General features: G+C 44.9%; 3 protein-coding genes across 9 annotated transcripts in view; all 3 read left to right on the top strand.

The window, feature by feature from the left end:
- RNF130 (ring finger protein 130) overlaps window positions 1-4,901 on the top strand; it is a 37,990-nt gene extending 33,089 nt beyond the window's left edge. Inside the window, exon 8 of the mRNA XM_015875807.3 lies at window positions 134-4,901. Within this exon, the coding sequence (XP_015731293.2) occupies window positions 134-243 (110 nt within the window). The 3' untranslated portion in view covers window positions 244-4,901. The remainder of the gene's footprint in view (window positions 1-133) is intronic.
- A 585-nt stretch (window positions 4,902-5,486) lies between these two features.
- On the top strand, window positions 5,487-23,465 carry TBC1D9B (TBC1 domain family member 9B). Of its 4 annotated transcripts, none has more exons than XM_085518736.1 (22): window positions 5,487-5,741; window positions 7,062-7,172; window positions 8,531-8,649; window positions 9,718-9,946; window positions 10,514-10,772; window positions 11,306-11,513; window positions 11,639-11,851; window positions 12,333-12,494; window positions 13,035-13,185; window positions 13,564-13,778; window positions 14,490-14,607; window positions 14,998-15,283; window positions 15,975-16,104; window positions 16,336-16,434; window positions 16,920-16,988; window positions 17,675-17,915; window positions 18,284-18,349; window positions 18,501-18,572; window positions 18,983-19,033; window positions 19,839-19,886; window positions 20,268-20,374; window positions 23,401-23,465. In XM_085518736.1, exons 1-22 carry the CDS (start codon window positions 5,624-5,626, stop codon window positions 23,413-23,415), a joined length of 3,087 nt encoding a protein of 1,028 aa, XP_085374862.1. In that variant the 5' UTR covers window positions 5,487-5,623; the 3' UTR covers window positions 23,416-23,465. The 4 variants fall into 4 exon arrangements, with proteins under 4 accessions (XP_085374862.1, XP_015731145.2, XP_015731147.2 ...); XM_015875659.3 differs by lacking the exon at window positions 23,401-23,465 and adding an exon at window positions 21,162-22,651; XM_015875661.3 differs by lacking the exon at window positions 23,401-23,465 and adding an exon at window positions 21,162-22,187 and having other exon boundaries at window positions 19,001-19,033.
- Window positions 23,407-26,927, top strand: MRNIP (MRN complex interacting protein). Of its 4 annotated transcripts, none has more exons than XM_015875672.3 (7): window positions 23,407-23,540; window positions 23,876-23,935; window positions 24,036-24,133; window positions 24,867-24,936; window positions 25,239-25,375; window positions 25,641-25,728; window positions 26,243-26,927. In XM_015875672.3, exons 1-7 carry the CDS (start codon window positions 23,436-23,438, stop codon window positions 26,807-26,809), a joined length of 1,125 nt encoding a protein of 374 aa, XP_015731158.2. In that variant the 5' UTR covers window positions 23,407-23,435; the 3' UTR covers window positions 26,810-26,927. The 4 variants fall into 4 exon arrangements, with proteins under 4 accessions (XP_015731158.2, XP_015731159.2, XP_085374869.1 ...); XM_015875673.3 differs by lacking the exon at window positions 23,407-23,540 and adding an exon at window positions 23,738-23,804; XM_085518743.1 differs by lacking the exons at window positions 23,407-23,540; window positions 23,876-23,935; window positions 24,036-24,133; window positions 25,239-25,375 and adding an exon at window positions 24,202-24,387.
- Window positions 26,928-27,074: the final 147 nt, after the last annotated feature.

Below are 27,074 nucleotides of genomic sequence, written 5' to 3'. Positions count from 1 at the left end.
ACAGCTGTTGTTGGTTTGTGTTGAGGTCTGTGTTGTCCACACGTTCCGTGTTTGCAGTCAGAACTTGCACACAAGGATGCTTTGCTTGGTTCTTATGTCTGTCCCTAACCAGGTTTTGTTCTACCTCTTGTAGGCAGTCACTTCTTCCATCGCAATTCTCTGTCCCCTCGAAGTCTGGTCTACGAGAGCGAATTCTCCACCATCGAGCCCGCTTTGGACATGTATGACGAGAACAAAACCTGAAAGGAATCCACATTCCTTCCTGGCCCTCTTTCTGTTGTTTTCATTTCTCATTCCTATTGTTGTGTACTCTTTCCATGGATCTCCTTTGTCTGAAGAAGAGCTGCTTTTTCCAGAACACAAGCCTGCCTTCTAGGTCACGGAGATGAAGACAGCTGTGGTGGTTTCTGCAGGTGGCACCTCCGAGCACAAGCAAGGTTGTCTGATGGAAGTTGCTGAGTAACAGCATGGGAGCTGTGTGGGCCCGGCCTCGGCGGTGCAGAAGAGGCTTTGCGGTGGTCCTAAGAGTTTGTTTTGTACTGCAAATGCGTCTCCTTGATAGGCGTATGCTGGTTTTAACGGTCCAAATTGTTGGGCAGAGTCAGAAAGGGAACTAGTAGTTGCAAAGGAGCTGGCCAGTGACTGGTAAAAGCACTCCATATAGCTTGGTCAACCCATAACCTTACTGTGAAATATCCCCTTCCAAGAGGGACCTTCCAAGTGCGTTGAGTTTCCGATGACCCGCTCACCCCTGGGCGACAGCACACCGGTGTGATGTGATGCAGCAGAGAGGCCCTGCATCTGCAGAAGGATTTCAAGGAATTGGATACTTCTGGTTCTTTTGTTTTTCTCCATTTCTGTTGAAGCAGGAGAAAAGGGGCCTACACAGAAAACAGTTTTGGTCCTTCCGTGTGCTCCAGTCACGTGAGTCTCTTTCTACAGAGAAGGATGTTCACAGAACCAGCACTTGATCTACCTTAAAACCATGAGACTTTTTGAAATATGCAGGAATCTAATTAGCTTTCTTTCTTGCTTTACTTTTCTTTTTTGGAGGGGTTTAAAAAAATCCGCCATTTTTCTCACTGAGGTTTTTTAAAAGCCAGCATGTTGGCATTACACGGAGAAGAGAGGTAAGCTTCTTATCCTGTTCTCACGTTGAGATCTGCAATAGTTAACCAACAAACACGTTCTCCAGGCCATGCCCTTTCCCACTGACACCAATAATGTGAATGCAGAAAGCAGAGGAAAAAAGGAAAGCAGTGACTGCTTTGGGACTCAGCAGGAAAAATTCATTTTTACTGGAGCGTGCCAGAAGCAGTGGGGAAATGGAGATTGGTTTCAAGCTTCTGAATGTGTAACATGGAGATGGAAAGCCGAGCTCAGCCATCCATAGAGCTCCTCCCATAAGCAGACGTGGAGAGCGAAGGCTTCTGCTCCGTTTCCTCCTGGACAATGAATGCAAAGCTGTTTGATGAACGTTAACATTTTCTCCATTGCAGTCTCAGTTACTGTAGAGGTAGAAATGCATTTGTGTCCTTGTAATGTGAAACACGGCTTCACTCTGTATAGGAAACCTGAGAATTCTGTAAGTCTAAAAGAAAGGTAGGTAAGGCATTTCCTGCCATGCTTTAATTTTGTCAGCTTTTGCTACAAGTGGAGGAACTTCCCCTGCTTGGCTTTTTGTTTGCAATGTATAGAGGTCTGCTTGACATGCAGCCTTACCTGTAGCATGGCTCTGCTGTGTCATTAACACAGACCTTTAGGAGAAGAAGAAAAACCCAGCTCTGCAAAATGTGAAAACCATCCTATTCACAGAGCACGCCTTGACTTCTGTTGCTGTGTGTCAGCTTCATTTAACATGGTAATTCAAGGAGGAGTGGTGCACAGGTTAGAGAGGTTTCTCTTATAACACCCATTTCCATTTACCACATGCACTCTTATTGCAATCCTGTCAACTTTAGAGGTCAAGGGCACAACTTCAGTGCTGCCTTCCCCAACCAAGTGGGAGCCCCTTTGCTGGGGTGCAGTGGGTTGCTTGGCTGCAGGCGTTGCTTTGCTGCTCCACGTGGCAGCTGTGTGCATGGGGATGGGCTGTGGGTTTAACAACACACCAACTTCATCATCACATCTGCCAGGCAGTGGGCAGGGTGCTTCCGAACAGAGGAAGTACAACTCCGTTGCTCCAGGGTGTTTTAGGGCTTGTTTTTGTCAGTGCTGAGTACAGGGGGAGCAAAAAGCCAAACAGAGCGAGGCACTGTGGCTCCCAGCCGTGCTGTGCCTGATGGAGCTGCCAGGGTGGGTGGGATGGGATGAGATGCTCCATGCTCTGCCCAAGGCCACAGAGGACTTCACCACGGTGCATTTTTCCCTACTCAGAAGCACCCAAGAGGTGCCTTGTGCTACAGAGCAGGGTGTTTGCAGTCCCTGCATTAACACCAACAAGGCGCTGTGCAGGGCGGGCTGTGGGAGCACTGCTGGCTGCTCAGGGCATGCTGTGTGCTGGGCACTGCCCTGCTGCCTGGGCACAGCTCTGCCACCTCCGGTGCTGGGGCTGCATTGGGAAGTTCCCCGTGCTGCTTCCTGTTGTGTTTGGCTTCCCTCAGTGCAGGCTTGGGTTTGTTTTGAACAAAGCAGACAGCTTTGTGCCAGAGGGGAGGAAGACAGCTCAAAAGCAGATAGAAATTAAAACGAGTGTTAGCGACTACAGAGCCCTAAATGGCAAACTAATAAATAATGCCATTTATATTTGATTAAATCTCCCTACTTCTAAACTACCTTTTTTAGAGGAGCGGGGAACAAGGATAGTGCTGACTGGGGTCTGACATGGTAAGGAAAAGGTCCCATCTTCGGGTTGACTACATGATCTTTTCCAGCCTTAGTGGTTCCCTGAGGTGCAGCTGGGGCTGATGTTGTGTAATGGACACTGTGGGTTTGGAAGGTCTTGCAACACTGGAAACATTAAACCTGGCTGAAGCAACTGATCCCTACGTACGTGCTGGGACGTGCCATGCCAGGCACTTGTGTACTGTATTGTATTTAGGATGGGAAAGAGGCAGCACAGCACCATGGCTGATTTTTTAGGGGCTGTGCCGGTAAGTTTGGGATGTTCCTTTTAATATTAATCAGTATAAAAAAAGCTCGATGAGCATCGTTGTTCTTGTTGTGCTGCAGTGGTGCTGTGTGTGCTCATTTCATAGACATAAGGTAGATGGCGGCCTACCAAGAGCTGTGCTGTCAGTATCTTGGGAAATGGTTTTTCTAAGGTTCAAAAACAAAAGTGTTTTTTTTTAATCAGAAAACATTAATTTTATGTCTTCTACATACAAAAAACCCAACCCTTTCATGCTTCCCTAAGAGATCTAAACCCGCTGCTCCACCATCCCTTTCCCTTATCTTCATCTCCTGTTTTTGGAAGTTCTGCATGTTCCCCCAAGGCATTTGTAGAAGTGAGGTTTGCTTGTGTTCTTAGAGGGTAACCGCCAGTAAAAACCAGACTGTACGTGTGCTTTTTGTCTATAGTACTAACATTAACTATTGCATTTGAAGCATGTTAAAATTTACTTAATGCCACTCACCAGTACTCATTGAGTAAGCTCACGTGTTGGTGCCTGTTTGCACTGCCCCATTGCTTCTAGGATGCTTGCCTTGACACGTGAGGGCGATTTAGGAATAGCCAGGTATCCTACATAAGCCAAAGAAAGACAAGTAGTTAAATACGTGTGTTTAGTGCTCTCCTATGGGACTTGTGCACAACTGTTTTGTTTGGATATGAAGGACGGGGCAGCAGGGCTGAGCTGACTCACAGGGCTGTGCTTCCCAGGGGGTGCGTTGACTAAACTGTTGAAAACACATCTCTCTTTGCTAATAATCATCTGGTTTCACAAGAGAAGCTGCACGGCTCTGCACACACCTCGGCACAAAGGTGGGACGGCCGTGCAGCTCCCAGCCCCGCTGTCCCCATCACCCCAAGGTTGGCAGGCAGTGCTCTGCTCCTTATCACCCCTCACTGCGCATCCGTGCGTGGCCTCGTTTTCCATCCCTAGCCATGCACAAGAGCGTGTGCCACGCCGTGACAGCTTGCTTATGTGTTGTTATATTTAAGAATCTCATCGCTCCACTTCCTTCCTTCTGCTTTAAGGGCAGAGCAGGGGAGGGCTGAGAGATGCTCCAGCTACCTCCTGCACTAGGGGAAAACCAGGAGAAAGCTGCTTGGAAATAGCTTGGAAATTAGCAAGAAAAATGTGATGCCCCACTCTTGTTGGATTCACCCCCAAAAGGGGCACGTTTGGCACTGAGTGCTTATGCTGTGTGCTAAGGGCTGCCTGTTTGTTCTTTGTACAGTAACTCCTGTGGTCTCTAGGGACCCGTGGCATAAAGTGTTGCCCCCAAATAGCCCCCCAAAGCTTAATAACTGTTAATATTCCTGCAAAGCAAGAAGTGCGTAGGGGTTTTGTTAAAAGATGGAGCTGTTTAGAGTGATTTCACTGCAAAGCTGAGGTGGAACTGGGCGGGGGATTTCACAGCCCAGAAGCACATCCTAAAGGCCCTCCCTGTGAGTACCTGCTTGTGGCCACAGCTCCATCTATGCCCTGCATCCACCAGAACAGGGCAGAGAAGTCCGGGGCTGCCTTTGAGACTGGGGTGTAGCAGCTTATGGGGAATAAAACTACAACCACCATTGGTGTGTGTGCAGAACAACAGCATGCTGGGCTGGTTGCTGTGGGGTGAGCGCTTTGGCGCGTCGCTCCGGCCCTTGGGAGGCTCACTTGGAACTCCCTGACCTATTTGATGTAAGTATAACACTGTATTGTAGTCGCGTGGTATATGCCAATATGTTAATAGTGGATACCTATTAGGGTTTGCTAATGTACTACATTTCAATAAAAAGCAATTTAAAAGAGGACGTTTTGTGGGCGTGGTGTCTTTAACTGCAGGAGGCTGAGATAGAACTGAGCCGTGCTATGTGGCACGCTGCTGAAAGGTCTTTTTTTTTTTGCCCCTACTGTATATAAAACATTGCTTTATTTTGCCATATCAGTGCCTGGCAGTCTCTAGCTGTTAGGCGTGGTTCAGAGCGGCCCATTATTATATAGGAAACAACAATGCATGTTCCCAAGGTGTTGGGCACCTAAAAGATGACACAGAGCAAGCAGGGGCAAAGGAGACATCCTCTCTTTGTTTCCCTTCTTGCAGCCCACCCAGTGCTCAGAAGGAAGCCGTTGTGTGAGGGCAGAGCCTGGTCAGCTCGGCCAGCCCGCACCTATTGCTATTACAGCTGTAATGCACATGGGCCTCAGCCCAGATCAGAGCTGGAAATATATATAATATTTATATAGGAAATAAATCATCCCAGGGTTAGAGGAGAATTAGAACTCAGCTACTCCGCGACAAGGACTCGAACTCTTGACCTTGGCACTGCAGAGCGCCACAGCGGCAGCGCAGCACCGCCCCGCTGCAGTGAGGGGGCCGTGCCGCCAGGGGGCGCTGCCGCCGCCGTGACCCTGCGGAGCGGCCCGGCCGCTTCCCCTGCGCCGCCCTGCGCTCTGCGGCCGGGCCGAACCGAACCGAGCCGGGCCGAACCGAACCGGGCCGAGCCGCTGTGTTGGCTCCGGGGCCCGCCGCGATGTGGCTGGGGCCCGAGGAGGTGCTGCTGGCCGGCGCGCTGTGGGTGACGGAGCGGGCCAACCCCTTCTTCTTGCTGCAGCGCCGCCGGGGACACGGCAAAGGGGGCGGCCTGACGGGTGAGCCGCCGCGGGGATGGGGATGGGGAGCGGGCCCGGCGGGGCGGGGCGGGCTGTCGGTTATCGGGTTATCGGGTTATCGGTCTGTCGGGTTATGGGGCCGCAGGCCTCACCGGGCGGCGGTGCCGAGCTCCGGCCTGTCCGCGCCCCGCGCCTCCCAGCTCGGAGGCCTCTGCGGGGGGAGGCGCGGTGCGGAGCGGAGCCGCTCCGTGCCCACAGCCGCCTCAGCACAGCACGGCACAGCACAGCACAGCACGGCACACACAGCACGGCACAGCACGGCTGGGGCTGACGGTGCAGCCGGGAGGGGCTCAGCCCATCTCCCAGCTGTGGGCATCGCGTTACAAGCAGAGCTTCGTATGGCAGCGTGTGGAAGTGCGCGAAATGAGACCTTAATCCTACCTGCAACCACACAGAAGAAGCCTGAGATCCAAACTGAGCTCCTACCAAGCGAACGGATACATCCGTATTTGTTTTAAGGATTACCCAACTCCAGATATTTGATCTAACTAATAAGCGGGCAGTTGAAATAAATGGATTTGCTTACAGATGCAGACAGTGCTCAGCGTTGTGTCCTGAGTGCCTGCTTTTATTTAACGTGGGTTGAAAAGTTACCAGATTTGGGTTCTCTTCCTGCTCTCGTTGTTTAACTGAAGCACTTGCAGGAGTGTCACAGCTCCTCCAGAACTGGTTCAGTCCCTTTGGGTTGCGTTATCTCCCATAATGTATTCATAGGTGGTGCTGAAAGATAACAGCATTGAAAGCTCTTGTATCTTGGTCTATTTTAAAATCACTGTACGTGACAGAAGCAGGGAGATCCCAAAGGCTTCATGTTCTTCTTGCAGTCATTTGGATGCATTGATGAAGGTCCTTAAGAGATGTATGGGGTGCTGTCAGTGTTGGGGACAGAGCTCTGTTCTGTGAAATACATTTCAGACAGTGTTAATCTGAACACATCCCACTTTATCTGCCTGTCCAATATCTCCAGATGCCATGGAGAAAAATCCATTTGCTTCTCTAGTGGAACTCTCCCAGGAAGGCAGAGGTTCATAATGAGCTGTAGTGGCTGGTTAATTGCCATCTAAATGTCAGCCATTAACAGTGGGATTGCCTGTAGGTGGTTCAGAGGTAATTTCCATGCAGTGACTGGATTTATGTCTTAATTTTCTTGACCAAGTACCAGTGCTGAGTATTGTTTATTATGTGATTATAATGCATAGGCTGCATAGTAATACTGGGTTGTTTGTTTGTTTTTCTTGTAGTAACAGTGCTGAATTTTTGCTTTGCTATTACATTAATTTCTATATCTTTGCTTTCCAGGTCTCCTTGTAGGAACATTAGACGTAGTTTTGGATTCCAGTGCCAGAGTTGCCCCGTACCGTATCCTGCACCAGACCCAGGACTCTCAGGTGTATTGGGCAGTGGCGTGTGGTACGTACTGACAGCCAGTTCATATTGTCCAAAGTCATTTATGCTTTAAAAACAATGTCAGATGGCTAGAATAGACATCAAGTAAACTTACAGAAGCAATATATATTTACATTCATTGTTTAATCCATTGACCTGTACGCAGAAGCCCAAATTCATAGTCCTGCAGTCCTTTGAGACTTCAGGTCCTGGAGTTGTTTTTGCTTATGAAACCACACGTGAGCTGAGGTCGTGTTTTGTGGTCTTGCTGAAGCTGCCTCTTAAAGTGGAGCCGTAGCTGTAGGGAACTGTTTGTGTTTCCTGCTGTTTGCTTCATTCCATCATTGACCTCACTGAGGGGCTTAATGTTCTTGCAGAGAATTTGAGTGGTGGGCGATGTGCTGGTAATGTTTTTAGATTTCCTGCTGCTTTGATTTGAAACTTCAGAAGGTGAATGGGCTGGAATTTACAGGCTGCGTTTACGTCTGTCTGTAGAGTGAGAGCCATTGGCAGAGGTGAAGGAGTCTTTTAGTAAAGGCAAATCTCTGAAACAATGAAGGGAATGAAACACTCTAATGAAAGCAGATTTTCACAGCAGAGTTCCTTAAATCGCTGGTTACGCATTGAAGCTTGTCCATTGTGAAGCTTGAGGGCTGTATGGTTAAATGCAACCAATGTTTGATACAGGTTTCACTGAGACTTTGTTTTTTTAAGAAAGCAAAGAGCATCTGACACTGGCGAACTTGGGGTGCTTTTTTTGTTGAGTATGTTCTGTGCTGACAATCGCCCATGCAAAATGCAGCTCCTTTCTGTGGGTTTGGAAGGTCTTGGGGGGGAAGAACTGGTGTGCACTGGTAAATGGAGTGATATCTTGGTGTGTGCATGGGAAATTGGTAATCACAGCCTGAACCTCTGATTAATCAGCTGAGGCAAGTGTGGGGTCAGCTGTGGGAGCACAGGTGAGAGTAATTTAGCTGTGCTCCTGGAAGGGGTGGAGCTTGACTTTACCTCCTCTAGACCTCATTTAAGGGCTGACCACCACTAAGGCAGCATCTCTTGGAGATTGCTCCCTGGTGGAGATTGCCTCAGCATTTCCCAGCAGACTGTAGGCTTCTGTATGGGTGAGTTTTTCCTGTAAATAATCTTTTAGATATTTACTACCATCTTTTCATTATTGTCACCATACAGTGTGCTTATTATCCTCAATGGAAATGTTTCATTGGAAACATGTTGGTGGGTGTAAAATACCCTTGGCTTGTAGACAGTTGGCATCTTTCACATATGATTGCTGTTTGGTACTTATTAGTTTCCTGCTGTAAGCTTGGAGAAAAACAGGAGCTTGTTCTAATGGTGTTTTCTTTGTTCTTCCTGTTGTCTACTAGGATCATCTCGAAAGGAGATCACAAAGCATTGGGAATGGCTGGAGAATAACTTACTGCAGACTCTGTCCATCTTTGATAATGAAGAAGATATCACCACCTTTGTTAAGGGCAAGATACATGTAAGGAGCGTGTTTCCCTGAAAGACTTCAGAGCGTTATAAAGAATGGGGAGGTGGTACTGAGAATTGGTTTTACTCTTGGGATAGGGGTATTGGGAGCTCCAATGCAGAGCTTCTCTCTGCTCCCTTTTCAGACATGCACACATTTGGAATGATTATGAAATGCATACAGTGTTATCAGAATGACTTTATGGCTGTAACACCAGACAGACATTGTTAGAGGGGTAGAGTGGAGGAGTTGAGGAGTAGTAGATCTCAAGGTTGCTCATCTTGCTTCAGATGGTAACTAACTGAAATCTGGTGTCTCATTACAATGCTTGCAAGTTATACCTTTGACATGAGGGTTGAACTGAGGCTGATCTATCAGCAAAGCTGGGGGAGAGAATTCTAGGTTGCAAGCAATGTACTCACACTCCTGAGATGGTGTAGGTGTAAAGGAACTGCACTCCAGCTTCCACTGATTTCATATTCAGACAAGTATCTCTGCTTGTTGTGCAGATAATACACTTCACATTCCCAGCCCTTACATTTTTTCCAGAGTAGAAACTCACCCAAGCAGATTTTTGATTGAACAGCAGCAATTTGAGGCTCTTTCAGTACTCCTATGAGATTCCCTGTATTTGCTGTGTGGCCACGTGAGTGAGATTGTGGTCATTTGTTCTTCCCACTGACCAGTCAGGGTCTGACCGCCTGCAGAGTTCTGCCCTTCCTGGCAGATGATCTTCCTGTTGAGGAAGCACTCTCACAAGTGAAAATGGACTTCAGTTCTGCTGCAGGGCATTCTCAGTGTTACCTGACCAGCTGTGAGAAATTCAGCCAGATGTTAAACATGAACATTAGCTGCGTGTGTTCAGAAGTAAATCAGCTTATAGGCTCCCAGCAGGCTGTCTGCTCGTTCTACATGTCTTTACTATTACTCTGACTTGACAGGAGAAATGATAACTGCTGTGTCACATTTCTTCTTTCTGTCTTCTGGATGGCTGCCATCACCTTTTAGTGTATATCATATCTGTCAGCAGGCGTTCCCTTTCATTTCTCATCTCTATGCCTCTCCTCCCATGTCCTTTAGGGAATTATAGCTGAAGAAAACAAGAACCAGCAGCCTCAGAGTGAAGAGGATCCAGGTAAATTCAAAGAGGCTGAACTGAAGATGCGGAAGCAGTTTGGGATGCCAGAGGTGGAGAAGTTGGTCAATTACTATTCTTGCAGCTACTGGAAGGGACGTGTACCCAGGCAGGGCTGGCTGTACCTCACTGTCAATCACCTCTGTTTCTATTCATTCCTGCTGGGCAAAGAGGGTGAGTTATAAACCTGTCTTTTTCTGCAGTTTCCCATGGTGTTTTTGATTTGGTTGATCTTACACTTTGAGCTCTGGCTCAACATGTAGGTCACTCCTTTCTCTCATATTCACTTAGTGAATTTAAACTGAATGCCTGAGTCATTTTTCAACACGTGCCTTAGGCTGTCAGGTTGCACAGCTGGGCTTTTACTTCCACTGAATTTAAGAACCAAACAATATTTTGACTTTGAGTTTTGCTTGGACCCCCCACCTACTTTTTACAGAGCTTTATCTGCAGAATCCAGAATTAACTTGCTGGAAAGAAAGAATGGAAGTGTTAGTAATTGTTAATTGAAAACATTCATTGGATGGAAGAGAGCCCTTTTGGGACTGCATTATTTCTAGTCATTCCCAAAGATTACTTCCAAGTGTTTTTGGAGAAATCAATAAAAACATGAAGAAAGAAATTGTCTTTGTGTAAGGGGAGAAAAATACCACTCGATAGGAGCATATTTACTGTTTGAGCTTTGTTTGTTTTTTGCCTCAAATTGTAATAATAGCTGTTTGTGCCTTTTTTTTCCCCCAGTGACGCTGGTGATTCAGTGGGTGGATGTAACCCAGCTAGAAAAAAATGCTACGCTGCTGTTCCCTGAGTGCATTAAAGTGAGCACAAGGGACAGTGAACTTTATTTTTCCATGTTTCTGAACATCAATGAGACCTTCAAGTTGATGGAGCAGCTGGCTAACATTGCTATGCGGCAGCTGCTGGATAACGAGAGCTTCCTGCAGGACAAGTCCCTCCCAAAGCCCAGGAAGCCTCTGAAGAACATCTCTGCACTAAAAAGGTGTGTGTTTTCAGCAAGGAGAAGACAGAGAAACAGGAATTGTAGGAATAAATCTGCATTGCTACATAGCTTTAAGGTGCCCCTGGATTCTTCTCCCATTAGGGGCTGCATTGCTTATTTCAGTCATTAGCCCTCTACCTAATGTTGCTTTTCCATCCAAGTTGATACTTAATTTGTGTAAGCCCTCCTATCTTTGTCATGAATGAAGATACAGACAAGGAGTTTTTGGAAGGAATTTTCAACTAGAAACTATTGAAAATCCTGTTCGTTACAGTTTCAAAACCCAGTGTACCATTTAAGTTCCTCAGATACGATTGCTTATTTCATCTTGCATTGCAGCAAAGCATGTTTGAAGGCTGAAAGAGGAATCAGATAAGAGGTGGAATCTCAGTTAGAGAAGTGAATAGTAAGAAATAAAGTGCAGGCTGGAATTTGTGATTGGAATGAGTGCTTATATTGGTGTTTGAGTATTTTATTTTATTTTTTTTCAAGGAAGTAAAAAGCTCTGAGGTCTGCTCTTTACTTTTCCCCAGGGACCTGGATGCTCGGGCCAAAAATGAATGCTACCGTGCCACTTTCCGGCTGCCCAAGGATGAGTGCCTGGATGGACACACAGACTGCACGTTGTGGACACCATTCAACAAGATGCACATTCCTGGTCAGATGTTTGTTTCCAACAATTACATCTGCTTTGCCAGCAAGGCAGAGGAGGCCTGTCACCTCATCATTCCTCTCAGGGAGGTGGGAATTAGCTGTAATTAAGACTACAGGCTTATCTTATCTTTCATGTGGTTCTAGCTGTTGTAGTACTTGGCAGATAATGGAGAGTCTGCTAGATCCAAATGACCTTTGTCTTTGTCTTCTAGGTGACAATAGTTGAGAAGGCAGATAGCTCCAGTGTCTTGCCCAGCCCTCTGTCCATCAGCACTAAAAGTAAAATGACCTTCTTCTTTGCCAATCTGAAGGACCGAGATTTCTTGGTGCAGAGAATCTCCGACTTCTTGCAGAGAACCCCATCCAAGAAACCTCTCAGCAGCGAGAGGGAATGGAAGTGGAATTTGGGTGATCCTGGCTGTGAGGTACTAAAGAAGTAGCTGGGAGGAGTATTTGCCCATCTTTCAATGTCATCCTCATTATAGTGTGTTACAGTGCTCCTAGCAGCAAATAATTTCTTTTTATTGGGCTGTGAGCAGAGGAGGGAGGCTGCCTCAGCTCAAATGCTTTGTTGTTCACTTCTCAATTGCTTTGCTGTTTTGCTCTAGAGGTTAATTTACATAATGAGATCATTGCCTAGGTTTACCTACTGCCTTGAGCAGACTGAATAGCATTGAATCATTTTCCCATAGGCTCACTGCTATTAATAGCATAAGTTGTCTTGAAATTGAGAGGTTGAAATACTGGCCTAGTTCTTGATGGATGTTTAAGTAATATGGAAAAGCCAGAAGGGTTGCCACCTCTTCTCTACCAACTCTGTCTCCAGTCTGGCAGATTTGGCCCATTTTACAACTGTAGAAATGCATTTTAGTGGGGCTTTTTAATCACGGTGTTTTTATTTTCCAGGAAGGTCCGGAGCTGCCTTCCAGCAGCCCTCTTGCAGTTAGCCCCACGTCTGCTCTCAACAATCGACCTGTCAACTTCTGTGCTGGTGAAGTGCCAACTGCATCCCAGGGACTGCTCAAACTTTTCAGAAGAAATTCTGAGGAGCTTTTGGGACCCAAAGGGGTAAGTGATATTTTAACTTAAAGCAATTAACTGTAAATAATTTGTAGTAGGTAGCAGATTTCTTGGCTTGCTTCTGTCACCTCTGCAGTATCACTGTCACCATGATAGTGCTGGTAGAGGTAACCTGACCATCAGCTTACTGTGTCAGTATAGAGATACACGAGTAGAGGCTGAGCAATTTGTGTTACTGTGCTTCTGGGATGCAGTTGCTGTCTGTGAAGAACATTTCTTCATATCAAAGTAGAAGAGAATATCTGATACCTCTGCTTCCTGAGCAGTCATCTTAGACCATAGTTCTGCTTGCATTTGTATAAATGTAGCATCACTGTATGGCCCATGTTACCATTGTAAAGACTTTAAGCAGATTCAGAACAGCATAGATAAGCACACAGCCTTTTTGTTCAGCGGGAAGAATAAAACCTTTAAATGTCACGGTGCATTTCTTTTATGAAGTGTAGGTCTGAGTACCCAGAAATCACCTACCTTATAAGCCTAAAAATGCTTTAATCTCCTAAAATGGCAATATTTGTTCCTGTGAAGGCAAAGGAGAAGATGAAGGAGGAGTCTTGGAACATTCATTTCTTTGAATATGGGAGAGGGATGTGTATGTATCGTACTACCAAGACTAGGGAGCTGGTGCAGAAAGGAATCCCAGAGAATCTTCGTGGAGAACTGTGGCTCCTTTTCTCAGGTAGGAGGTTATGTAGGATGCCTTGGTAGCTTGCAGAAACAAGCTTTTAGCATGTCTCAGAGGAAAAGGTATAAATCACATCTCGTTTCGGAGTAAATAAATCACTGGCTGATTCCACTTGAATTATCCTTTGTGATGTTATTGGACAAAAATGCAGTGATTGCATTCCTGACATGACTTTGTGAGTATAGTTGCTCTTTCATTGCCATTGTGTGGATTTTGGTGTTAGGACCTACACTCCAATGGGTTTATTGCTTTACTTTTGTATCTGTTTGCAGTTGTGGAGTTGGTATAATGCTCCCCACCAGCCTCTTCTCTGAGCATAAAGTTTCTATTTTAAAGCTCAAGAAGTGAAGCAGTGTTTGTTTGTCATTACAGGGGCTTGGAATGAGATGGTCACTCATCCTGGTTACTATGCAGATCTTGTGGAAAGGTCGATGGGAAAGTACAATCTTGCTACAGAAGAAATTGAGAGAGATCTGCACCGTTCTATGCCAGAACATCCTGCCTTCCAGAATGAGTTGGGAATTGCTGCTCTCCGGAGGGTCTTAACAGCTTATGCATTCAGGAATCCAACAATTGGATACTGTCAGGTAAGAAAGAATTCTTAGACTTGTTAGCCCTGCATGGTGACCATGACTGTACTGGAGCTTTTTGCCAATTGTTCATTTAGTTTCATGCTTTTCCTACATGCTGTCCATTTGGAAACAAATGGTGACGTTGTAAGGATCTCTTACATCTATAGACTTTGCACATTTCTGTTAGGTGTAGTGCCAGATTCTTTTAGCAGCTTCCCTGCTAGAGCTTTCCTAGTTTGAGAAAAGCATCACCTGGTTTTCCCTGAAATAAACAAATAAATGAAGTAAATGATGATGCATGTATTGCAGTATATCACAAGTGAAACTATTTGCTGGTTAGTGAAACAACTTGGTAGAAAATAATCTCGTATTCTCTATTGCTCTGCACTTAGAGGTTCTTAGTCCATCACTCTGTTATAATCAAAGCTTTTTCTGCTTACTCTGAAAATCACTTTTATCACATCAATTAACAGAAGTGCCTGACAAAGCGTAGTCCTATTATCTGCTGCCTCACAAACAGAGGAACTGAAACAGGAAGATAAATCAGCTCAAGGTCACCTAGTGACTCAGATACCAGTAAAAGCTGCAAATAGATCTGACTCTCAGTCCCATGAGACTGCTCTGCTGGAATCATGCTTTTTAAGTTCAGCTGCTCTGTAATGGCATATTTTCATGAATTTCTTCACATTTCTCTCTTTCTGCATATTTCATGCTGCTGGAACATAGGCAATGAACATTGTAACATCAGTGCTGCTGTTATACTGCAATGAGGAGGAGGCTTTCTGGCTCCTAGTGGCTTTATGTGAGCGGATGTTGCCAGATTACTACAATACAAGAGTAGTGGGTGAGTCTTTGTCAAATTCATCCTGGAGATTGGATTTTCAGCTACAGCTCCATCAGCATCTCAGCAATGTTTTGTTTCTTCAGAAGTAATTAAATGTGGTGCATTTTAAAGATAATGAAGGACAAGCTTCTTCTCTTTAAAGTTGTGTGTGTGTGATGGAAGCACAGGAGGAGATACTGTATGCTACTGCTGAACAAAGAAGATGGAGTCAGGTGTAATTTCCATCTATGTATGTGGTACTTACTGAGAATAGGGTAACAAGTATATTTGTTTGTGTTTAGTTTAAAAAGCTGAAATTAAAGTGAACTCACACTTTTGCTTAATAATTAATTAGCTCAGTATCATAAGACCAACAGATTTGAGTCCTGCCATTGTTGTTTCTTCTCCCAGGTGCATTGGTGGACCAGGGCATCTTTGAAGAACTCACACGAGAGTATCTTCCACAGCTGTCAGAAAAGATGCAGGAGCTGGGAGTGATTTCCACCATATCCCTTTCTTGGTTCCTCACACTCTTCCTCAGTGTCATGCCCTTTGAAAGTGCTGTTGTCATTGTTGACTGTTTTTTCTATGAGGGCATCAAGTTTATCTTGCAGGTGTCATTGGCCATTCTTGATGCCAACATGGAGAAGTTGTTACAGTGCTGTGATGAAGGTGAAGCAATGACTATTCTGGGCAGGTACCATTCTTCTTATTTATAAATGAATGGTGATAGTACCCCTTTTAGTCATCATTCCTTTCAGTCTAACGAGAGAGACTCTTCTGTTGTTCCCCTGAATTCCATTACGTAGCAGGTCACAGATACCAGTCTAGGATGAAACTTGAGCACTGGAGAGGATTGCTGTTGATTTCTGCAGCAGCTGAAACAAATTTTTGGCTCAAGTATGGAGGAATCCAGAGTTGTTTGCTTTGTGGCATACTACATTCCTGTTTCTCAGTCTGAATTTGAACTCCATGAGGTTACTTACCCGAAATACACAGAAGAATTCTAATCCATTATTAAGAACAAGTCCTGGCAGGAATAGCCTTTTAGTAACGTAAAGCCTTTTCAAGCAGATATTTCCCAATTATAGTAAATAAAACATTTTCTTGCTTCAAATGTGAATCTGTCCTATGTTTTGCACGATCTTCAGGTACCTCTGGGAGCTTTTAGAAAGAACAGATATCCCAAAAGTGGGATGAAAATCACCTCTACGTGGGAGATATTGAGGATAGTGTTGTAGGTTTGCTGGGAATTTTTTTTCTACGTGTTTAGATTAATCATACAAATAAGGGAAGGAGTTTTGTGTTTAGGATATTACTGCTTTTCCTTCCTTGACGTTAATCCAGGAGTCTTGCATTTGTTCTATGTTGTTTTTTTTTCTCCACAGGTATTTGGACAACGTAGTTAACAGGCAGAGTGTCTCACCTCCTATTCCACACCTGCATGCCTTATTGACAAGTGGGGATGACCCACCACTTGAAATTGACATCTTTGACCTCATCAGAACATCCTATGAGGTCAGGTTTTGGCTTAGTTTTTACCCAACTGATTTTTTGAATTACATTTTGGGACAGGGGTTAATAGAGAGAAGGATATTTTTTTCACCTTCTCGATGCTGGTCAAAGTATTTTGGGGTTGTTGGATGGTCTTTGGTGTGACAGTGCACTTTGTAAAAAACATGTGATTAAACATGGGGTAATTCATTCTTCAGGATGTGGTGCTGACCCAGCCTGTTTCTTTTCTCATAGAAATTTAGCAATTTGAAGGCAGATGACATTGAACAAATGCGTTTTAAACAAAGGCTGAAGGTGATCCAGTCTCTGGAGGACACGGCCAAGAAGAGTGTGGTATGTGATGCCTGGATTAAATGAGTTACAAAAAGGCATTTAGAAAGCATGCTAGCATGTCTGGGAGCTTTACAGAAGGGTTCATGACTAAAAAGGAGTGTCCACATCTATTGCAACTATCTCCCGTTTCCCAGGTAGAGAATTTCATCCGTTTCTTTTACTGTTGTTTTTCTATGCATCTGAATCTGAAGATAAAAACAACAGGAAGGGACAGCTCAGAGTTCTGTGGGCTGCAGAAACAGGAAGCTGTAGCAGTAGTTTTTTACTTACTGCTCAAATGTCAGCAGTTTCTGCTTGACTTGAAGCTGTCTTCCTGACCTGTAATCCATAGCAATGGGAAGTACTGGGGCAGATATGTTTTCTCTCCTCCCCTTTCTCATACCTTCTTGCAAATCTTTTCTTAGCTTCTATGCTCACAGATTTCAGTGAGTCATGTTTAATTTGGGTAGCTTTGAAAGAAATCACTCTGTTTGCCCTCTAACTAGGTCCGGGCTGTGTCTAGTGACATTGGTTTCTCTATTGAAGAACTAGAAGAGCTGTATGTAGTGTTCAAGGTAAGGAGCAAATAAGGGATTCTGTTATATATGTGGTACCAGTGAGATTGGCTCTATTACTGAACAGGTTTTTTTTGTAAACATGGTCGGACCTCATCACAGTGTTTGAATTGTGCTCATTCAGAGAGAGGGTTCATAGTCAATGGTAGAAATGACATGTAGTACTTAGAACATGGAGCTAAGATTGACTTGAACCTCAGTTTTCATTTTCGAGTTTGCCACAAACTTGCTCTGTAATTGTAACACAATTACTCAAGTGCTTTGTCTTTATTTGTCATTGGAAGTGTTGTTAAATACACCCAAGTGCATTTCCCAAAGTCACTCAAGCTCAATTACGCTGTGCTTGCTCGCATGCAAGCTCAATTTCATGGTGCTATGGACTCAGGGAGGCCTAGTTCTAATATCTGCATGCATAAAGCCTGAGTTTCATTTTACTCAAATAAAAAGTAATCTTTTTTTTTTTTTGTATTTTTCACTTATTGTTTGTTTTTAGTGAAATCTGTGTCACTTCCTCTATTTTGTACTCATTTGTAGTGAAGTAATGCTCATCATAATGGACAAGATAAACTGTGTGTCCTGAAATGTCCCTTCTCACTTGGTGCTGTTTTTGATCTGTATGAAAGGCTCCAATCTCATAGACTGTTTAGTATAATATAACCTGACTTATCAGTGCTTTCCCTCCAAAGGCAAAGTACCTGATGAGCTGCTACTGGGGAAATAATCGTGCTGCAGCTGCCCGCCGAGATCAGAGCCTGCCCTACCTGGAGCAGTATCGCATAGACATGGAGCAGTTCAAAGAGCTCTTCATCGCTTTGACCCCCTGGTCCTGTGGTGCACATACCCCTGTGCTAGCAGGGCGCTTGTTCCGGCTTCTGGATGAGAACAGGGATTCTCTCATTAACTTCAAGGAGTTTGTGACGGGGATGAGTAAGTGGTATTTCTGGAGCTGCTATATTACAGAAAATGTTTCTGTCATCTTCCAAGCAGAAAACTAAAAGGAGATGCTGATGATTGAACTATTACGAAGGGAGGGTGGCAGCCTTACAGGATTTAGTTCTTCAGGCTGAACTAAAGATGCATTTTTGCTGCTAGACAGTTTCTCATTTTGGGAAACAGTAGGTGGTAAACCTACAAATGAAACTTTGCTGTAGGTTTCTTTGTGGCTTTGTACAGTTTAGCAGTTCCTTGCTGCATGGAAACTTATGTTGTTTTGAGATTCAGTGTAGAAAGTGATTCTTAATCCTAAATGCTCTTTTTCTTATCCTTCAGTTTTTGTGTGTTTTTTTCACTTGCAGGTGGGATGTACCATGGTGACCTCACTGAAAAGCTCAAAGTACTTTACAAACTGCATCTGCCTCCTGGTGAGTGATCGCTTCCGTGAGCTGCTTGTGAGCATGGTGTGTTCCAACACACAACTGAAAAGAGATGCATCATAAGTTTTGCAAACAAAATGGGTAATGCTGTTGTTCAGTTACCTTAGAGATCTTAACATTTCTTTCTTTGTAAGCACAGCTCTGAATCCAGAGGAAACAGAGTCTGCTTTGGAGGCCACAAGTTATTTCACAGAGGATGTTACAGCAGAAGGTAATGCAATGCTTGCTGTCCTTACCTCTCAGTTTAGACAGGAATCCTGGCACAAATCTAGTGCTGTGATTGGTGATTTTTACAAGGCGTGGTCTCATGGTGGCAGAATATTAAGGTTACTGATGTGTTTGAGTTGGCTGTCATTACTGCATGATGGGAAAGAAGTTTTGAGCTTAAACTGCTCAGCACCCATGTCATGCAGGGCACTGCACGCTCTGAAGCACAATGATACGCTGCTGAAGAGGAGCACTGTGCTTCTGCCAGTTCCTGTCTTTCACCTCAACTTGGGTTTTTCATGCAAGTCTCATTGTCTCTCTTCTTGTTTTTGTTTCCTTCTCTGTCTCTGTGTGGCCTTTTCTTCTGTTTTATCTGGGATATTTTCTCCTCAACCCCTCTTACTGATGCTCCAGTATCTCCTTTTGTCTCAGAGCTGGATTTCTGCCTGCACTGTGAGTCTCAAGGTCAGTCCTTGGATTATGTGGACATACTGAGCACGGTTTTAAGGTTGATATTGTCTACCAGCACCAACATGCTATATTAAATACTCAAGTTGATGCTTCTCCTCTCTTGTGGCAGTTCAACTATGTTTTTATTATTGTGTTTCAACCTTAGTCAAAATAGGAGCTGTCAAATAGGAAATCAAAATGCATTTTTTGCTTAATGTTTACAAAAATACAGTAATACTAAAAAAAAATTTAAAAAGAAAAGGAGTAATTGCACTGTTTGGTGCTGGGTGGCCATCTGAGCACTGAGCTAAGACAAGACTTCCCATTTAGTCCAACAACAATATAGGGAAGCAGAAGTGAAATCCATAGTTAGACTCTTCACATCACTCTCAAAATGTCAGCTCAGGCAATGAGTAATAGCCAGTACAAATAATAGTCACTTATCCTATGTGCTCACTAGTGTTGTTTTCTTCCATTCGTTATCTCACTTTTAACTTGCTGTGAACTTCTTTGTCTTTAAGCCATGGCATTACGTAGCTGTATTTCGTGTTTGTTTCACCATTTCTTTCAGAATTCCACCCTCTACCTCAGCTCTTCACCACTTTTTTTTTGGCGTGGCTTCTTTTTTTTCCCATTTATCCCATCACCTTTTGCTTCTGTCCTGTTCTGTTCACTCCTCCAACCATGAAGTGGGAGTGTGAGATATTGAATATATTTGTCCATAATTGTAATGTGGATATGAGCTGTTCTACGTTATTCTTGTGCTGTGTTCTTGAAAGTCGGATATTAATGACTATTTTTTTAATTCCACTGTTTTTAGAAACCCAGGAAGAGAAAGGAAGGAGAAATGACAGTGGTCAAGAAAAAGGTAATGTCATCATAAATAGACCACATTCCAGTCTTGTCTCTTTAATATTAGCCAATTCGTTATCCTTTGTTGTATCAGAGACCATCCCTCATGGATGCTGGTAAATGTACCAAGGTTATAACATTTGAAAATTGTTTTTGCTAAGTTATTGACTAGCAGAATTTGTTTATTAGAAACCAAGCTAATTTGGGAGCATTAAAATTTTTGCTCGACTGAACTTTATCAGCTATACCAGCAGCAAACAATGCAGCCTCCAGCCATCCAAATGCTACATGCTTTCCTCAGCTGTCAATAAAAACCTACTTCTGATGTGATCTTTGCTGCCATGGTGCTCACTTGAAGTCTGAAACTTTAACCACCAGGCCTGCTCATGTTTTGCAGAGGAGAAAGGTACCAGCCCACAGGACTATAGATACTACCTAAGAATGTGGGCCAAGGAGAAAGAGTCCAAGAAGGAAACTATTAAAGATCTCCCCAAAATGAGCCAGGTAAGAAGTGAATCTGAAGGTTTCCAGTTAGATGACTAACAGCTTGTTGAAGAACTGCGCTAGTCCTTTTGCTAGCGTGCTCAGTCCATGCAGTAGGTTGCCCTGCTGTTCTGGTGTAGTGAGCTTTAGAAGCTCCTAATTCTACTTGCTTGTGTGGAATTCTTCAGTGGACTTACAGCTGGCTGTCAAACTGCTTTGTTTCCTCTAGTCAAATGTGTTTGATTCTATGCCTCCCGGATCATCTTTTCTTGTAAAACCTGCAATCTTTGTTTTCTCACCAGAGCAGTATGTTTGAAGTATGCCATCAGTCATATAAGCTTGCTTGGCTTTTTTGTTCTATTTTTTGCTTTGCCTCAACTTGAGGCTGCTTGGTGGAGAGCAAAGAATGTGGTTACAGGAAGGAGAGAGTCTTATGACCGGCGTGATCTTTCCTTTCTCTTAATTTCCCTTATTGGTGCTTTTTGTACTACTGTGGAAATATGTAGAAGCTGGCTACAGAACTGGGTAGAAGTAAAACCTCAGGTTTTCTCAGGAGTGAAAGTTAGCATTCTATCCACCTGTTAGCAAAAGTGCTGTCACTATTAAGTTCCTAGCTGTGTCTCAATTCTACTTCTATAGCAGAGAGTAGAGTTTGCCTAACTTGGGTTTGTTCTGATTCAGAAAAATAAGTTGCCACTTTGTTGGGAGGCAAATAAAGTAGGAGTCAGTCAAAATGGAACCTGTTGTTTCATCTACTGCTGTCAATTTTTGCAGCCTTAAATGTGATTTTGATCTTTGTCTTTGAAAGGAACAGTTCATAGAGTTATGCAAGACCCTTTACAACATGTTCAGTGAGGACCCAGTAGAGCAAGAGCTGTACCATGCTATTGCCACTGTTGCCAGCCTCCTCCTGCGAATTGGGGAGGTTGGAAAAAAGTTCTCCAACAGACCCATGAGGAAGTCTGAGGACTGCAAAACAGCCAGTAGCCAAGATCCCGTGAGTGAAGAGGAGTCGCCTACATCTGAACAGAGTCAGAACTCAACAGTGGAGCAGCAGCTCCGAGCTGATCGTGAGGACAAAACCTGCAGAGATGTTCAGCCTGAAAAGCCTGAGCAGGAGAACCAAACTCTAGGAGATGGTTCAGGGGAAGGACAAGGCTCTCCTTTACAGCTGCTATCAGATGATGAAACCAAAGATGATATGTCCATGTCTTCCTACTCCATGGTCAGCACAGGCTCCTTGCAGTGTGAAGACATTGCAGATGACACGGTCCTAGTTGGCTGTGAAGGTGGTAGTTCAGCTGCCAGGTACGGCAGTACCATTGATACTGACTGGTCTATTTCCTTTGAGCAGATCTTGGCTTCCATGCTGACTGAGACAGCTCTTGTAAACTACTTTGAGAAAAAAGTCAACATTCTCCAAAAGATCAAAGATCAGAAGAAGGTAGAGAGGCAGTTCAGTTCATCCAGCGACTATGAGCTTTCTTCTGTGTCAGGGTGAACTGCAAGCAGTTAGTGACTTTGGGAAATAATACAGGGAGATAATGTGGCAGATGGCAGGATGGTTTGGTATTTTGTGTTCAGGGTTGTTTTTTTGTTTATTCAGAGACCATTAACTACACAGTTACAGTAGATTCCACTTGGTAAGGGGCATCAGACAAGTGACTGTTCTGTGTAGGTGCTTTTTTTGCTCCTGAGGTTGACAGAATTAGATTTGCATTCTCAAGAGCCATTAGAACCTAATAGCCCCTGACATACAGAATTACCACCATAAATTATGCATGTCTGACTTCTGCTATCTTTTATTTTAATGAAGTTTTATTTCAGACAGTAACTGCTCCTTGCCTGCCCTTGTTTGCTGTAAATTCCTGGGTAATTTGCACAGCAGATGCAGCCTGGCTTGAAACCGCGTTCATCTCTGGCTGCCGATCTGAGAACTCACCTGGTGTTCTCAAGTGCTACAGGACCCTGACCTATAAGTAGTCTTGTAAGTTCTTCAGTGCTGTTCTGTGACTCAGCAGCTCCAATGCAGATGTGCGCCACTGCTCCCAGCGCCCCAAGATCTAAACACAGACACGTCTCAGATCTGCAGGTTTCTTTCAGATGAGATGTGCTGTTTTCATAACACAAACACTTATCTCTGTCGTTCAGGAGGCATTTTTCAGACAAACCTGGTTTTCTAGCCTTTGCAGTTCTTTGAAAGTTATTGTTTCTAGTTTCTCTCGGAAGCCGCAAGCTCCTTGACTTCAGTGCAGTAATAGGCCAATGATGGTTGTAAGAAGGGAGCGTGCTCCTGAATCAGCCTCAGCATTTCAGAATAGTGGCACACTGCTCTGCTGGCCTTTCCCTCTTGGTCCGGAATACATTTGTTTCCTCTCTAATTCTCTATTTTTGCTAACTAGTGATGGGTCCAATTTTAATAAGACCCCTCTGCTCTGCTCAGTCAGCCCTTGTGTATGCTCGGGTCAGGAAGATTTGTGGGAGCCCTGTGCCACCTGCAGCTGCTCAGTGTGTCCTTTGTGAACATCTCTTGTATGAAGTGTCTATCTACAGCCGTGCTCTTAGAAACTACTGTACAGCAGGAGCTATTTACACCTAACGAGGGTGCTCTGCCATCGGTCTATTATGAGAAACCTGGGCGGGGTAGGTCTCATTCCAGTTAAAGAGATGAAAGAACTGTAACGAGTGTCTAAGAACCAGCCTTCTGATGGCAGAGCATCCGCTCCCAGGAAGACTCATTAATGCTGTTAGAACAGATAAGCTCATCTCAGTGCACAGGTATCTGGTGCTCAGTGGATCTGGTGCTGGAGGCAAGGAGTGCTGCAGGACGGGCTGGTGTTTGGTGTATAAAGGAGGGGGAGAACCCTGCAGGTGGATGTTCCATTAACACTATTGCTGTGCTCCATGTGGATTCCTTTGCGCCATGACCTGTATGTATTTACAGCTGGTACTTAGTTGTTCTTTCTGCCTCCCATGCCCTGCGCCCATTAGATAACCGGCTTTTACTAATAATTCAGTAATTTATTGTCTTTTTTTTTTTTTTTAAGTGCAAATACATGTGATTTTACACTGTCTGTCTGTCATGTACTCAATAAACCAACCAGAACCACCAGGCCAGCCTGGCTGCCTTTCATTTCTCAGAGCTCAGCGACGTTCTCTGGCCACAGCAGGGAGCTGGGAGTGCCAGGTTGGTGTAAATGGGGTCAGGACACTTTATCTGTTCTTCTTGTTGTTGTGATTAATGATAAAGAAGCTGAGGGCTTTGGAAGGCGGCGCTGCCCCATCTCTGTGGTGTACAACGTTAGGGGCGGGGTTTAGAAGGCGGGGTGGAGGATTGGCTGGGAGCGGGGTCACGTGAGCAGAAGGCGCGAATTGCCGTGCGTTAGGCATCATGGCGGCGCCCTGCTGGGTGCTGCGCTGCTGCTCGTGCCGCCGCTTCCAGGCGCAGCAGGTTTGGGCCGGGGAACACACGGGCCGGGAACGCGCCGCGGGCCGCGCCTTACACCGCTCTGCTCCTCATAGGCCAAGCGGAGCCGCAAGTGGAGCTGCAGCGTGTGCGGGCAGCGGCAGGCACTGCACAAGGTGAGCGGCGGGAGGGGCCGGGCGGCCTGTGGTGATTGTGGGGGGCGCTCCGGGCGGTCGGTGCCGTTCGGTTCTGAGCGCTGCCCGCTTTGTTTTGCAGCTGTACGGACAGGGCTCGGGCCGGGACTGCAGGCTGCACGTCCAGAAGCTGAACTTGCTGCAGGGGGACGCGGAGGAGGCCGCTGCCCGCTCGGCTCGGTACGGGATCGTGGGGCTGTTGTGCTGCTCCCCCAGCTAAAGTGTGTGCCACTCGGTTACACACCGCTGCACTTGGAGGCCCGGCACGTCGCTACGAACGAGGGCTTCTTTCAGATAACATTATTATGTTGGTTGGGCCTTAATTTGTTGAAATACAACAGAGTTTCGATTTGCTTGGATAATCCCTTTTTATTGGCAGAAATGTATTCGTGTAAAGAATTTGAGTGTAATTCCTCCTGCGATGGAAAATCTGAGTAAGGCTTTCCTGTTTATTTCACCCCAGAGTCTGTTTATTAATGGCCTAATTGTGAACAGGGCTTGAACTGGTTGAGCTTCCTCTGCACTCAGGGTTATTTTCAGAGATGAGTCAGAGGCCGTTAGATAACTTGGTTGTGTAATGCAGTGCTTCAGGGTTAAGGTTTGGGAGGAAAACTCGCTGTTTATTCAGCTTATTAAAGAAGAAAAGTTGCTATTCCTGAAACATTATGGAATAAATTCCCTGTTTCTTTGCTTGCTTAGGGCATAATCAGTGGGTTTAAGTTGTTATCCCAAAAGATACACCATTCTGCCCCTAATTATGATCAATTAAGAATTGTCAGTTCACAGTTAGTGGCTTTAGATCAGACTCATTGCTCTGTTTATATGGGAGGAAAGCAGACTGACCTCCAATGCTATGTAAACAGACTATATTTGCAGTCTGGATTAAGAATTCCAGCTTAAACATCTCTTTTAGGTACACAGAAGAATGTGAAAACGACAACAGAAATGCAGCAGTCCTCCATGAGAACAGTTTGGTACAGCAGGTACGATACCTACATAGCTGGAGTAAATACCTACCTATGCTGACCCGGGGAATCAAAGTGGGACCAATGATCCTTTTATATTAATTAAGGCAGCTGAGATGATAGTGTAAACACAAGCTCTAGGAGAGAGGCAGAATGTGATGCATACAGGAACTCTGCACTACACGGGTCCTGAACATAGAAACAAAATAGAGGAATGTGTCCTAAGCTGACTTGTCACTGGAGGCATTCAGTACAGTGTGACAGTGCCAGAATTGAGAACCTGGTATTCTGCTGTTCTCAGCAATTCTCCAATGTTGTAGGGGGAAAGGACAGAAGTCAGTCGCTGGAGTAAGTATCTGGACAAGGGCAGTGAAGATCAAGAAGAGGGGGAGGAGGAAGGAAGTACAGCAAGGCAGCAGTTCTGTTCCCAGAGGAAGAATGCGGTTGAAGAACGAAGGTACAGTGATACAGGCTGCCATTTTGGATGACAACGGAAGGAACTTGTTTTTTGTAATCCCTGCCTTTAAGTGATAACCATTTGTTAAAGCAATTTGGGAGGTATTTTATCATTATAGCTGAACGAAGTACAGGCTGCAGTGAACTGCGTGGCTTGACTTCTGTTGCTGGGAGTTTGCTTTTTATGAGCATTTATGGTGACTTGTTTGTGATAAAACTGACAGCAGAGTTAATCAGGCACCTTTCTACATGGTTCTTTTGGTCAGGCAAAAGCAGAAGAGCTTCCTTTACAGTGATTTTCAGGAGAACTCAGAGGAAGATGGTGCTTTCCAGCTTCTCTACCGAGCCAAAAAGGTTAGAACCTCTTGAGTATTTTTGGCTGTAAGAAGAGTAAAACAAAACAGTATTTTCCTGGCTTCTTTTATGTCATTGTAACTTTGAAGTTGAACAAGTCTTCCGCTGCTCTTGTATTTGAATGAACAGGGAGAGGCAGCAAATCGTATTGTCAGTTTCTCTCTGAAGGGTTTTAGTCAGGGAGTAGCAGATGCCATCTGCTGTAAGGTAAAAGTGGTTGAGCCGGATTCCTCCATCAATGCAGCTGTTGTCAGTTCTGTTTTGCAATTGAGCAGCAGCACCTTGCATAAGACACAGCTATTGGGGTTACTGAGATTATCTGCCCTGCTAATTAAATTGGCTTGAGTCTTCACAGCCAGGATACATATATGCACTCAGAGCATCAGCCTCAGCTCTGCTTCAGATTGTTCGTCAAAACTTAAGTGCATCTGAAGGACAGAAGTGCTCTTACTTTGCCTGCTTCTTGGTACAGGTGCTGCCTTTACAACCAAACTCTTTCTTTTCCTTGTTACAGCGCAAGAAATGTTCAACAGAAGTGCCTGATGAAGGTGATGGAGATGCTGTTTCTGCAGACAGTGTAGTGCCAACTGTCTTTGAGTCCATAGCGCCACAGCAGAACAGCCAACCCCCAGCTGCTTGTACCAAGCCCTCCAAGTGGGAAAAGTATCTCTCCTGTTCTAACAACTGTAGTGAAAATGCTGTTATGGCCACTTTGTCACCACAGGATGGCAGTGGAAGGTTGGGACCACACAGCACCACTGCAGTAAGTCTGGCCACTACACATTTGGAACAGGCTCAAAGTGCTGTACCTCTAGGTACAGATTTTGAATGTAAAAAGTGCATTGCTAGCACTGAGCAACTCGCCTTAAAACTGCCTGGCAGTGTGCAGCCCAGCATCAGTTGCTCAGGTGAGAAGGATGCATTGGCCAAAGAACCTCCAAGTCAGCTGCTATGGGCTGGAGCTGGTGACTTCAGCACTGGTAGCAGACCTCCTGCACCCACCCTTGTGAGGCCCAAGCCTCACACCTCTTCTTGTGAACGCCTCTTCTGCACAGGTGATGACTTTGATGATGATTTCTGAGAAACTTGGGCATCTTCACCATTGCTTTTCTGTCTGTTGTGTTTTTGGCTTGTATACTGAAGCAAGATTTTGAAGTGAAGGTGGCTTTAAGAGCATTATTAAAGTTGTTTAAAGGCAATCTAGCTGTGTCTTGTTGGAAAAGACTGATCCAAGAAGCAAGTGCTATGTTTGCACAGTGGTGTCTAGCAAGTACATTAGAAGTAAGAATGGAAGTAGGTCAGATGGGAGGGAGCAGGGATGCCTCCAAGGCTTTAAGGATATCTGA

Source organism: Coturnix japonica, chromosome 18 (genome assembly GCF_054131305.1).
Source record: "Coturnix japonica strain WE chromosome 18, WE-NBRP24, whole genome shotgun sequence".
In the NCBI taxonomy this organism is placed as follows: domain Eukaryota; kingdom Metazoa; phylum Chordata; class Aves; order Galliformes; family Phasianidae; genus Coturnix; species Coturnix japonica.
The sequence above is the reverse complement of the archived record's forward strand: the minus strand, read 5'-3'. Positions and strand labels throughout refer to the sequence as shown.

Bases quoted from the DNA above. Each gene is read 5' to 3' on its own strand.
- TBC1D9B (XM_015875659.3), top strand. From the start codon at position 5,624: ATGTGGCTGGGGCCCGAGGAGGTGCTGCTGGCCGGCGCGCTGTGGGTG. The intron at 9,947-10,513 runs GTGAGTTATAAA...TTTTTCCCCCAG, and splicing joins ATTCCTGCTGGGCAAAGAGG to TGACGCTGGTGATTCAGTGG. The intron at 12,495-13,034 runs GTAAGTGATATT...GTTCCTGTGAAG, and splicing joins AGCTTTTGGGACCCAAAGGG to GCAAAGGAGAAGATGAAGGA.
- MRNIP (XM_015875672.3), top strand. From the start codon at position 23,436: ATGTACTCAATAAACCAACCAGAACCACCAGGCCAGCCTGGCTGCCTT. The intron at 23,936-24,035 runs GTGAGCGGCGGG...TTTGTTTTGCAG, and splicing joins AGCGGCAGGCACTGCACAAG to CTGTACGGACAGGGCTCGGG. The intron at 24,134-24,866 runs GTACGGGATCGT...CATCTCTTTTAG, and splicing joins GCCGCTGCCCGCTCGGCTCG to GTACACAGAAGAATGTGAAA.